Raw genomic sequence first — 12713 nt, 5'->3', positions numbered from 1 at the left:
CGACTGGGCGCTTCATATGAAATTTAACGCAAACATCCATATTCCTTTTCTGCTTCATCATTTATAAGAAAATAATGGCAAATTTACCTCAAGATTGCCACTGCGCAAAGCATTAGTGCTGGTCGTGAAAGACAGCAGTACTGGGTTCGATCACCAGTTGGAGCCTATTTTTAAACTGCTGAGCTGACGAGTCCAGCCGATACTTACGGCGACTGTGTCCCATTGTTTACATTAGATTGTACTCATGTAAATTATCCCCTCAAACGGGATGCATGCTCTGGGAGACACAATTACATTAGCTCATTCTTTCTTACACACACTGAGAGCAAGCTGGCATCCGCATCTATCCACAGTGCGAAGACGCTTGAAAGATACTAAAAAATTGCACAAATTTTCCTCCATGTACCATTATCACTGGAAGACTGGAGTAAAAGGAATAGTTACTAGGAATGTAAATCTTTGGGCACCTAACGATTCGATCCGATTCCTGGGGTGACGATTCGATTCAGAATTGATTCTTGATTCAAACACATGTATTATTTAGTATGATTATTAATTATTTAAAGCAGGTTACAGGTTAGAAAAGCTCCTTGTAGTTGCATGGAGATGGCCAACAAACATTTTTTAAATAGTTATGTAAGAAAAACATTGTATTTAATTAGTTTTTTGTCTTTTTGAAAATTATGAATCAATATGGAATCGAGATGAATAAGAGTCTCAATTTGGAATTGAATCGATTTTTGTGCACCCCTACTACACACGCACACACTGAGCAGGATGACACAGGAAGCTAAAAACCGTTGAAACCGCTGAAGCTTCATTGTAAATAGGAGGGATCAATCCAGACGGCGATACTAGCAACATGACTGCAAATTATAAGCTGCTTCTCTTGGACTGATTTTGGGTGTGTGCACATGCTGCAGGTGTGTTCGTGTAAACAAGGCAGCGGTGACTGACAAGCCTGAACCTCAGACAAGCAATTTTTTGTGTGAACAATATAGTCATTTAAAATATAGTGTTCGATGTAACTGCTAATGGTAACATAAGCTAGCCAGTGGTGTTCATGTAACTTCAAGCATGTTGCAAACAGCCCCTTAATTACATATGATTACTCGGCATAAAACCCTGATCTGAACACCCCTACTTTCAACGTCAGGAGATCTTCTTGAACAACAGCCACCTTCCCACCTTCAGCTCACCCGCTATCGAGAGCCACATCCACCGCATACCGGGGCTCTCGCAGAAGTTCATCTACCTCAACGATGATGTCATGTTTGGCAAAGACGTATGGCCGGATGATTTTTACAGCCATTCCAAAGGACAGAAGGTAATCGCAATAAATTGATATACTGCACCACCTTTTCGTGGACAACCATCTCTCGCTTCCCTGCAGGTGTATCTCACCTGGCCTGTTCCCAACTGTGCCGAGGGTTGTCCGGGATCCTGGATTAAAGACGGCTACTGCGACAAAGCGTGCAACAACTCTGCTTGTGACTGGGATGGAGGAGACTGCACAGGTAAAGACATTTTATATGGCGTTAAAGGATAAAATAATTTCATTTACATGTGTGAGTTCAGAGTGGTTCTGGCTTTCTGGAAAAAAACTGTTCTTGAGTATTTTAGTCCTTTTATAACGTCATACGCATCATGGCTATTTTTTCTACAAGGGGCTGCAGGGAGCAGCAGGTTTGCAGGTGGAATCGGTGCCGGGGGACCCGGTGGACCTGGGGGGCCGTTGTGGCAGTTTGCCGGTGGGCAAGGTGGCCCGAGTGGAGCCTCGTACTGTAATCAAGGTTGCGCCACCTCCTGGCTGGCGGACAAATTCTGCGACCAAGCCTGCAACGTTCTCTCCTGCGGCTACGACGTGGGCGACTGCGGCACAGGTGACATTGAAGCAAATATTAGCGGTTCTGCTCAGAATTGTTTCATTATCAGGCTGATTTTATTGATCTATGCTGCAGACCACTTCGGCGAGCTGCACCGCGTCACTTTGCTGAGCAACCAGAGTATGTACACCCTCCCAGTAGGAGAGATCAGACCTTATTTTGGCTTTGAAAGGCTGGCTCACCGGATCTCCGAGGCCCACGTCACAGACAACGCGGTGGTGCGGCACACCTCTGTGGCCAACAAGTGGAAAACCATTCACCTGCTGCTCAACGCCAACTACAACGCCACTCAGATCCAGTACAACCTCACCTTCCAACAAGAGGACAACACAGCGTTTACCATGAGCTTCAACGTGGCTGTCGACACACGTCAGCTACCTCAAGCTAACAAGTCCCAGACCAGCAAGGACAGTTTCAGCCCAAAGCCCACCACGACCACAGAACCGCCGTTCTTGTTTTCAGACATACCCGAAGACAAACGGGGTCCTCAGATCCAAATGAGGCAACCCAACGAACTTCAGTCCATCATCGAAGTTCCCGCTGTCAACGAGTCGCTCCTGCCAACTGCTGTGCGCAGCGATCTTCAGAAGCTGGCTGAGAAACTTCTCAGGGGAGATATTACCTTAAAGGGGTACAACATCACCAAGGCTCAGCTGCTCAGATCCCAGCAGGCGACAACTCGGAAAGATAATGAGGGGATCATGGATGGACAAGACAAACGTAACAGTCATTTCATTCCAGTTCCTGTTGAGGACTTGCATCCTGTTCTTCCCGCTGTGGAACGGCCTAAAACCTCTAAGCTACTGAGCCGAATTACCAAAGTCAAGAGCACTGAGGGTCAAGCAGAGACCCCTGCTGCTGCTCCAGTGGGTAGGCGGCTCCAACACTTTGTCCCCGCTGACAGAGGCTTCCTGCCCTGGGAGAAGAAGAAGTACTTCCAAGACCTACTGGAAGTAAGTGTAGCCTTTAAGGGGTCATATTATGATTTATAATCTACGTCTAAAACGAGAGGTTGGGAAATAGATCAATTCTATGCACGTGTTCTCTAAACGTTAGCACTACGTTTGGTTATCTAACCAAGGGAGATTATGTTTTAGATGGGTTAGGGCAGACACAGGGAGGAAGATATATATATATATATATATATATATATACATACACCGTATTTTTCGGACTATAAGTCAGTTTTTTTCATAGTTTGTCCAGGGGTGCGACTTATGTGTGAAATTATTAACACATTACCGTAAAATTTAAAATAATATTATTTAGCTCATTCACGTAAGAGACTAGACGTATAAGATTTCATCGGATTTAGCGATTAGGAGTGACAGATTGTTTGGTAAACATATAGCATGTTCTATATGTTATAGTTATTTGAATGACTCTTACCATAATATGTTACGTTAACATACCAGGCACGTTCTCAGTTGGCTATTTATGCGTCATATAATGTACACTTATTCAGCCTGTTGTTCACTATTCTTTATCTATTTTAAATTGCATTTCAAGTGTCTATTCTTGGTGTTGGGTTTTATCAAATAAATTATATATATATATATATATATATATATATATATATATATATATATATATATATATATATATATATATATATATATATATATATATATATAAAAAATATATATATATATATATATATATATATATATATATATATATATATATATATATATATATATATATATATATATATATATATATATATATATATATATATATATATATATATACACTACCGTTCAAAAGTTTGGGGTCACCCAAACAATTTTGTGGAATAGCCTTCATTTCTAAGAACAAGAATAGACTGTTGAGTTTCAGATGAAAGTTCTCTTTTTCTGGCCATTTTGAGCGTTTAATTGACCCCACAAATGTGATGCTCCAGAAACTCAATCTGCTCAAAGGAAGGTCAGTTTTGTAGCTTCTGTAACGAGCTAAACTGTTTTCAGATGTGTGAACATGATTGCACAAGGGTTTTCTAATCATCAATTAGCCTTCTGAGCCAATGAGCAAACACATTGTACCATTAGAACACTGGAGTGATAGTTGCTGGAAATGGGCCTCTATACACCTATGTAGATATTGCACCAGAAACCAGACATTTGCAGCTAGAATAGTCATTTACCACATTATCAATGTATAGAGTGTATTTCTTTAAAGTTAAGACTAGTTTAAAGTTATCTTCATTGAAAAGTACAGTGCTTTTCCTTCAAAAATAAGGACATTTCAATGTGACCCCAATCTTTTGAACGGTAGTGTATATATATATATATATATATATATATATATATATATATATATATATATATATATATATATATATATATATATATATATCCAAAACCAGTGTAGTTGGCACGTTGTGTAAATCGTAAATAAAAACAGAATACAATGATCTGCAAATCCTTTTCAAGTTATATTATTGAATACACTGCAAAGATATTTAATGTTCAAAAGGAGAAACATATATATTTTTTTGCAAATCATTCACTTAGAATTTAATGGCAGCAAAACATTGCAAAAAAGTTGGCACAGAGGCATTTTTACCACTGTATTACATGGCCTTTCCTTTTAACAACACTCAGTAAACATTTGGGAACTGAGGAGACCAATTTTTGAAGCTTTTCAGGTGGAATTCTTTCCCATTCTTGCTTGATGTACAGCTTAAATTGTTCAACAGTCTGGGGTCTCCGTTGTGGTATTTAACGCTTCATAATGCGCCACACATTTTCAACGGGAGACATGTCTGGACTACAGGCAGGCCAGTCTAGTACCCGCACTCATTTACTAAGAAGACACGCTGTTGTAACACGTGCAGAATGTGGCTTGGCATTGTCTTGCTGAAATAAGCAGGGGTATCCATGAAGAAGACGTTGCATGGATGGCAACATATGTTGCTCCAAAACCTGTATGTACCTTTCAGCATTAATGGCGCCTTCACAGATGTGTAAGTTACCCATGCCTTTGGCACTAATACACCCCCATACCATCACAGATGCTGGCTTTTGAACTTTGCGCCTATAACAATTCGGATGGTTATTTTCTTCTTTAGTCTGGAGGACACAACGTCCACAGTTTCCAAAAACAATTTGAAATGTGGACTCATCAGACTACAGAACACTTTTGCACTTTGCATCAGTCCATCTTAGATGAGCTCGGGCCCAGCGAAGCCGGCGGCGTTTCTGGGTGTTATATAATATATAGCTAGTTATGTACTTAACAAAAAAAGGTGTAATAACTGAAAACATGTTTTATATTGCAGTTTCTTCAAAATAGCCACCCTTTGCTCTGATTACTGCTTTGCACACTCTTGGCATTCTCTCGATGAGCTTCAAGCACACCTGTGAAGTGAAAACCATTTCAGGTGACTACCTCTTGAAGCTCATCGAGAGAATGACAAGAGTGTGCAACGCAGTAATCCGAGCGTATAACTCCACATGTGTTCATTCATAGTTTTGATGCCTTCAGTGACAATCTACAATGTAAATAGTCATGAAAATAAAGAAAACGCATTGAATGAGAAAGTGTGTCCAAACTTTTGGCCTGTACTGTACATGTCTTTAAATATATGTATAACTTTGTTTTAGAAATACAGTACATGCATCAAAGCCAATTATGCAAATTATATGATGACGTCATCTTGATACCAGCACCTGGCCACGCCACTGCCACCACAAATACATTACCTTTCCGTTGGAAACGCTGTTCCTATTTAAATGTAATGTTACATAAAGTTGCATCTTGTTCGAAACAGGAAGAAGAGCGCCTGCAGACGGCACTAACGTACGACACCGACAGCGATGCCGCCGGCCGGAAGCTACTGGACACGTTTGCCGACTCGCTGCGCCACGTCAACAAGCTGCTGAACCGCCAGTTTGGCTTTGCGTCCCGCAAGGTCCCAGCACACATGCCCCATATGATTGACAGGCTGGTCATGCAAGAGCTGCAGGACATGTGAGTGTTGGAGCTTCTGGCGGGGACCTTCCTTGAGGGGCGGACCTTTTAGGACACGCCTCTTTTGTCCACAGATTCCCAGATGAGTTTGACAGGACGTCTGCTCACCGTGTGCGCCACCCGGAAGACATGCAGTTTGCCTTTTCCTACTTTTACTTCCTGATGAGCACTCAGCAGCAGCTTAACGTCTCGGAGGTGTTTGACGACATCGACACCGATCACTCCGGCATTTTGTCAGACCGCGAGATTCGGACTCTCGCCACAAGGATCCACGAGCTGCCGCTCAGCCTCCAGGTGACGACATGGAGTAAACGTTTGGGTTGCACGATGTACGATGTAAATGATATGCATTTGGTCAACGATAGCCCTTTTAATACTATGGTCATTCTGTGATAATGCATGTTGATGACATTCTAGCTGTGTCCCGCAAATTTGACAGAAACAAGCGAACTACTGCGTCCTCCACAGTGCAGTTTTTAAATTAGTAAACCTCGCCTCCATGGTAGCAAATCAACTGCTTCTTACAAGTATCATTATCACTAGCGGAATAGAGGACAAAGACTAGCTAAACATGCTACGCTACACACTGTAGGAAGATACAAAAAAAGCATTCTAAGCACTAAGCTAAAGCTCTGAACGTAACCCGGGTTGGGCAGATCGATATAAATATTGACAGTGACAAAGTATATGAATGTACATTTTGCATCATCATAAAAACAAATTTTTTGTGGTTTTTGTTATTGTTTACAAATTCAGGAAATATAAGCCAAAATTATGTTTTGCTTTTGTTTAATTATTTTTCTCAAAATATGATATGTAATTAAAAAAAAGGAAATAATTTGAATATTTAATTGATATTGTTACACCACTAATTATAATTGTCTGACAATAATTGTAATTAAAAATGTAATCATTCAATGATCTCGAAAGTTTGAAGTATGAGTATGAGCATTGGTACGACCGACACTTACCCCTGTACAGTAACTACCAATTTGTACTATCGCCCAAAACTAATGTAAAGCACCCAAACAACAGAAGGATAAGTGCTGATTACATTTTAACAGAGGTGTAGATAGAAACACATGTTACAACAGAAAGCTGTCAGCCATTAAGATTAAATTAGTAAGTATATTAATAATAGTTTTGAGAAAATAACACAACTGGAAATTATGAATTCTGTTACCGCATACTTTACGTCAGCAGCTAAGTTAGGAGCCTTTGTAACCCGTTTTTAATATATATCGCAGTAGGCTGCAATATATAATTGCGATATAGATCTTAGGCCGTATCACCCATCCCTCGTGACGATTTTCCTTTTTTCAGGACTTGACAGGTTTGGAGCAGATGTTGATCAACTGCTCAAAGACACTGCCGGGGAACCTGACCCAGCTCCACCTGGTCAACCCCACACAGGAGGCCTACTACGATCACAGCATGGTGAGCTGCCAGCACCTCCTGGAAAAATACAAATATTCCAATCAACTTTTGTGGTGTTTTCATCATCTCCAGCCGCCGGTCACCAAAGGCCTCATCCTGCACTGCAAGTCCGTCACGGATCGCATTCGCAAAGCCTTCGTAGACCAGAACAAGTACAAGTGAGATTTCCGGAAGTAACACTCACTAGTAAAATACTCTGTCGCTATCGCTAAAAGTACACTTCTTCTGAAGGTTTGAGATCAAGGGCGAGGAAGACATCGCGTTCAAGATGGTCCGAACCAACGTGTCGCATGTGGTCGGCCAGTTAGATGACATCCGGAAGAATCCAAGGTAGCGTCCTCTTTGTTCTATTACAGATTCATGTGCTACACTCGTCCTCCTCCTCCGTTGAACAGCATCCCTTCTTCCTCCCACAGGAAATTTGTCTGTCTAAATGACAACATTGATCATGCCCATAAGGACGCCGCTACAGTAAAGGCTGTGCTGAGGGACTTCTACGACTCCATGTTCCCACTGCCGTCCCAGTTTGAGCTGCCTAAGGAGTACCGCAACCGCTTCCTGCACATGGATGAGCTCCAAGAATGGTAGGTCCTCAACTAAACCTGAATCAGTGTATGCTGGAATGTGCAGATATGTTCTGCACCAGATTATAGGTAAATAGCTAAGTTCCATCTGCAGTCCCTGGGTACCTAAATTAAAAATATACAATAACATGCGATACAATTATAACAATAAAATTATACTATAACATATACTGTATTTTTCGGAGTATAAGTTGCTCCGGAGTATAAGTCGCACCGGCCGAAAATGCATAATAAAGAAGGAAAAAAAACATATATAAGTCGCACTGGAGTATAAGTCGCATTTTTTGGGGAAATTTATTTGATAAAACCCAACACCAAGAATAGACATTTGAAAGGCAATTTAAAATAAATAAAGAATAGTGAACAACAGGCTGAATAAGTGTATGACGCATAAATAACCAACTGAGAACGTGCCTGGTATGTTAACGTAACATATTATGGTAAGAGTCATTCAAATAACTATAACATATAGAACATGCTATACGTTTACCAAACAATCTGTCACTCCTAATTGCTAAATCCCATGAAATCTTATACGTCTAGTCTCTTACGTGAATGAGCTAAATAATATTATTTTAAATTTTACGGTAATGTGTTAATATTTTAACACATAAATCGCTCCTGAGGATAAGTCGCACCCCCGGCCAAACTATGAAAAAAACTGCGACTTATAGTCCGAAAAATACGGTAATCAAATTAAAAATCCTTTCATTGACACATACTTATACATTAAAAACGCACCTCTCATTTACATAATCACACATAGACAATACATTTGTCATCATTTGTAAAAACCAACCATGATTTCAACAGACACAGCCCACAACAAAATGCTCTCATGCATAAATGTAATACACATTAAGTTGACATGTGGGTCAAACATAGTGCCCACCTTAGTGACCGTGTGAGCAGCTTTGATTGCGCCAAAGCCACTTTTTAAGTTCGACTGTGAATGAAGAATAATCTGTTTGACTCCGAGTTTGTTGTGAGGTCCTTCCTTTTCCTTTATATGAAAAGGCTGATTGTGCAAAAGAGGTTTTAGATCTGGGTATGCTACACTGCCCCCTGGTGGAGGCTTGTGTGTTTCTAGTTGTCACAGCAGATGTAAACTGTACAAAGTGCTTAAGTGGCGCTGGTGCAGTGTTATTAGGATTCTATGGAACATTCGTATTGATGCTAACCTTTGAATGTTGTCAAAATTTAACTGTCTGTTTTTGAAGGACTCAACAGAGATGGTGTTGTTGTGGTTTTCGGTCAAGGATTTTGAGGGATTGTTTGTGTAAGGTTTACAATGCCCTTAGTGTGATTTTGCTTGCCTGGGACCAACTTGTTATACAATATTAAAAGCGAGGCATAATCATTGCATTAAAATAAGTTTCAGCTGCCTCCAGTTTTAACAAATTCCTGAACTACATTTCACACATGTAATATCACTGGGGGTCAAGGCTAAACATATTACACACAAAGTAAAAGCAAGCCGGAGCAGGCAAGCTAATCACTCAGCTAGCCACTAAACTAGCGTGAAACAACACCAAGAGATAAGTGCTTAGTAAAGTTTAAGAAATGTGGATGGAAGTGTGTTACAGCAGAAAGTTACTTACTGTACAATGTCTGCTGTCATTAGGATGCCAATTGATAGAATCTTGTTACATTCCCGTTTAGATGAAGAATGACTCATAATCCTCGGGAAGAAAAGGGGTGCGGGGGGAACCAAGCGTCTTTTCATGTCGTTCTCGCCATTTCCGGATCTAAATTGGCTGTCGAAGTGTACCAACTTGTCGGATTACATCCTTGTTCTTCTATTATCCAGGTGGGAGACATGATTCATGATCTACAATAAATTTCAACGAGCAGGGAAGCGAGGAAACAGCAGACCACTCAATGTTGTAAACATAGGGACAAACAGAAGTGATCACGGCGTTGCTATAAATAGTTTGTCTGCGTTAGCGCTTATAACAATATCACTAATACTTGATTAATATTCAAGTCACGAAATGTAACTGGAGTTCTGTTGGTGCTTTTTGGATGTTTTTTTATTGTTTTTTTTGGGCGAAATTAAAGTTCCCCTTTAAGTTCCTGAAACTAAAGGTTCCCTTAGACTCGTGTGGTTAGTTTTTCTACCACATTTCACAATTCAGGGTAGTTTATGCAAATCAGGCTGATGACGTATGGCTGAGTGGTGTAGTATATTTCTACTCTGATACCATGTAAATCAGGGGTGTTCAAACTTTGTGACTCGGCCACATTGGGCTAAAAAAAATGTGTCCGGGGGCCAAAGCCGACCGCATGCAAAGTAACTAAAAATGTGTGTGCGTGTGTGTGTGTGTGATTACATATTATATTATAGTGGATATATAAATAACGATTATAATTGAATATAAAGAGTTTGTGAAAGTTCAACTCCTACCTTGTTTACTTCCGTGACGACCTCTTTGAAGCTTTATAATCAATCAAAAATATGAAGAAACTCAAAGTCAAACATGGATAAGTGTGGAGAGAGTCTTTTGCATTTTCCCCATCATGCCTTGCAGTGGATTTAAATGGGTGTCATTTCAAATTCTTTATGGTGATGGGATGTTTTTTTTTAAAATATAATGTCCACAAAGTTCAGTGAGCAGGTCGTGTTGCGTGTGACCATGTCTGTTGACTTTTTGGGCTGGTTGAAATGTTTTTTCTAGCCTTGACAAGTAAAGGGTGTATGGATTGGGTCATAAAAGTAAAGTATGTGCTTATGTCATGAAAGTACACATTACGTTCACTGATCTGAGTTTCTCACATTATCCCCAAGATAGTGACAATTTGCCACCTGTCAGACCCCCTGGGTATTTAAATTGCTTATTGAAATTGAACTTGTGCCATCGTCTTGCGGGTCAAATTGAAGATGGGGAGCTGGGGTTTGGACACCCCTGATGTAAATAAACAGACAATAATATAATAATAAAAATCATATTTCTTGTACTAAAGTATAGATGAATAAAATACCAAGCAATATTATACCAAACAAAATGATTTGAAAACAAAGTGTACTGAATTTTACATAAAAAGTCAGGCTTTAATTAATTGTCCAACCATCAGAAAGTCGTGCCCTCTGTAAAAGATGAATTCATGAGGGTCAGGCGAGTCTTTATTCCAGCTGTAAATAATATATAAAGATGAATTTTTGGTGTTTATCTCAAGGCGTCAACATAAACTCATCAGAATTAGCGTTCGTCTATAAGCATTAGCATTCGGTTCACTCGGCTTGAGACAAATGATAAAACAAATGGTGTCACTGACTACTTTTACAACATGTAACAAAGTAAATAGTAAACATTTGATTTGATTTACCTTTGGTCCACTCATCCTTCATTTCACATTTCTCTTCAAACTACGTAGTCGGAGTGCCAGTGAGCAGCTCGCGTCACCGCTTCTGTAAATATGTTTCAAAGAGTCTGTCCACTTCTCGTACCAAAATGAAGTTTGTAAAAAATAATAAACATTAAACTGCATACTAGTTTAAAGACTACAGTTGAGTAAAAACACTGCAAGATTGTTATGTCAAATAATACAAAGAAACATGTAGAAAAATGTTTACAATTGTTAGAAAAACATGTAAAAAATGTACACAAATAATACAGTCATGTAGAAAATGTATACAAATAATATGGACAAGCATGTAGAATGTTTACAAATAATACAAAAACATGTACAAAAATGTGTAAAAGTAATACGCAAACACAAAAACAGGTACAAAAATGTTTACAATAATACAAAAACATGTAGAAAAATGTGTTCAAGTAATACAAAAACATGTACAAAAATGTGTGCAAACACAAAAACATGTAGAAAAATGTTTACAAATAATACAAAAACATGTAGAAAAATGTATACAAATACAAAAACATGTAGAATTTTTTTTACAAATACAAAAAGTTGTAGAAAAATGTATACAAGTACAGAAAACGTGTATAAAAATTTACACAAATATTTAAAAAATATTTAAATTTTTTTTATAGAAATAATAGAAAAAAAGTGTACAAAATCTATAAATAAAAAAAAAGTGTAAAATGTTTAGAAATTATAAAATAACATTATTTTGAAAAATCATCAAATAAAATGTGTAGAAAAAGGTACAGAAATAATAGAAAAAGTGTGTAGAAAAATGTTAATTGTTTGTTGTAGAGAGAAACATCTACATACACAAACAAAGCCACACCCGTGAAAATCTGGCTTGTTGGTGGAGTAATCAATCGCTCTGTCAAGCAACATTTCAGCAACTGAGTCGGTCCAGGAGTCTGTCAGCACGCCGGGCCAAATGTTGTCAGCTTGTCACTGGGCGGGGGGGGAGGGGGGCTGGGGTCATGTCTTCAGGCCCACACTACTTTCTTCAAGGGGCGTCTTTCTTCTGAGAGCACACAAGGAGGCTTTAAAATTAGACAAGTTGCCTCAGATCAAGCTGTGAGATCCTCACCAGATCATCACGTGGGAGCGTTTCATCAGCTCCTCCCTGGATGTTGTTGGGTGATGTCAGCGCGTTGGACAACATCACCGTCCCTACCGCTCACACGTGTCAATCAACATCCAAATGTCGGGCGCGACATTGACAACAGCTGATCTAACGGAACCTTTTCTTTCCCCCCAGGCGGGTTTACCGCGACAAGCTGAAGTTCTGGACCCACTGTGTCCTCGTGACGCTGGTGGCCTTCACGGTCATTTCCTTCTTCGCTGAGCAGGTCAGTGTCCTCGCGTCCTTCATTTCCATGATTCATGCCGCAGTTATGATTCCGGGGCCCCCGCTGCTAAAATTCCGCGCAGGGACTTTTGTCCGTCTCATGTGTGCCCGCGCAGCGCCAAG

General features: G+C 39.7%; 1 protein-coding gene across 4 annotated transcripts in view; it reads left to right on the top strand.

The window, feature by feature from the left end:
* The window catches only part of gnptab (N-acetylglucosamine-1-phosphate transferase subunits alpha and beta), a 56257-nt gene that overhangs the window by 42409 nt on the left and 1135 nt on the right, over nucleotides 1-12713 (top strand). For all 4 annotated transcript variants that reach the window (XM_062064785.1, XM_062064784.1, XM_062064786.1 and 1 more), the window contains exons 10-20: nucleotides 1157-1327; nucleotides 1394-1517; nucleotides 1668-1883; nucleotides 1962-2839; nucleotides 5659-5858; nucleotides 5933-6152; nucleotides 7182-7295; nucleotides 7368-7453; nucleotides 7527-7625; nucleotides 7712-7879; nucleotides 12501-12591. In XM_062064785.1, the coding sequence (XP_061920769.1) occupies nucleotides 1157-1327; nucleotides 1394-1517; nucleotides 1668-1883; nucleotides 1962-2839; nucleotides 5659-5858; nucleotides 5933-6152; nucleotides 7182-7295; nucleotides 7368-7453; nucleotides 7527-7625; nucleotides 7712-7879; nucleotides 12501-12591 (2367 nt within the window). The remainder of the gene's footprint in view (nucleotides 1-1156; nucleotides 1328-1393; nucleotides 1518-1667; nucleotides 1884-1961; nucleotides 2840-5658; nucleotides 5859-5932; nucleotides 6153-7181; nucleotides 7296-7367; nucleotides 7454-7526; nucleotides 7626-7711; nucleotides 7880-12500; nucleotides 12592-12713) is intronic.

Source organism: Entelurus aequoreus, linkage group LG12 (assembly GCF_033978785.1).
Source record: "Entelurus aequoreus isolate RoL-2023_Sb linkage group LG12, RoL_Eaeq_v1.1, whole genome shotgun sequence".
NCBI classification, from domain to species: Eukaryota; Metazoa; Chordata; class Actinopteri; order Syngnathiformes; family Syngnathidae; genus Entelurus; species Entelurus aequoreus.
This window is presented reverse-complemented; position numbering and strand designations above follow the sequence as displayed.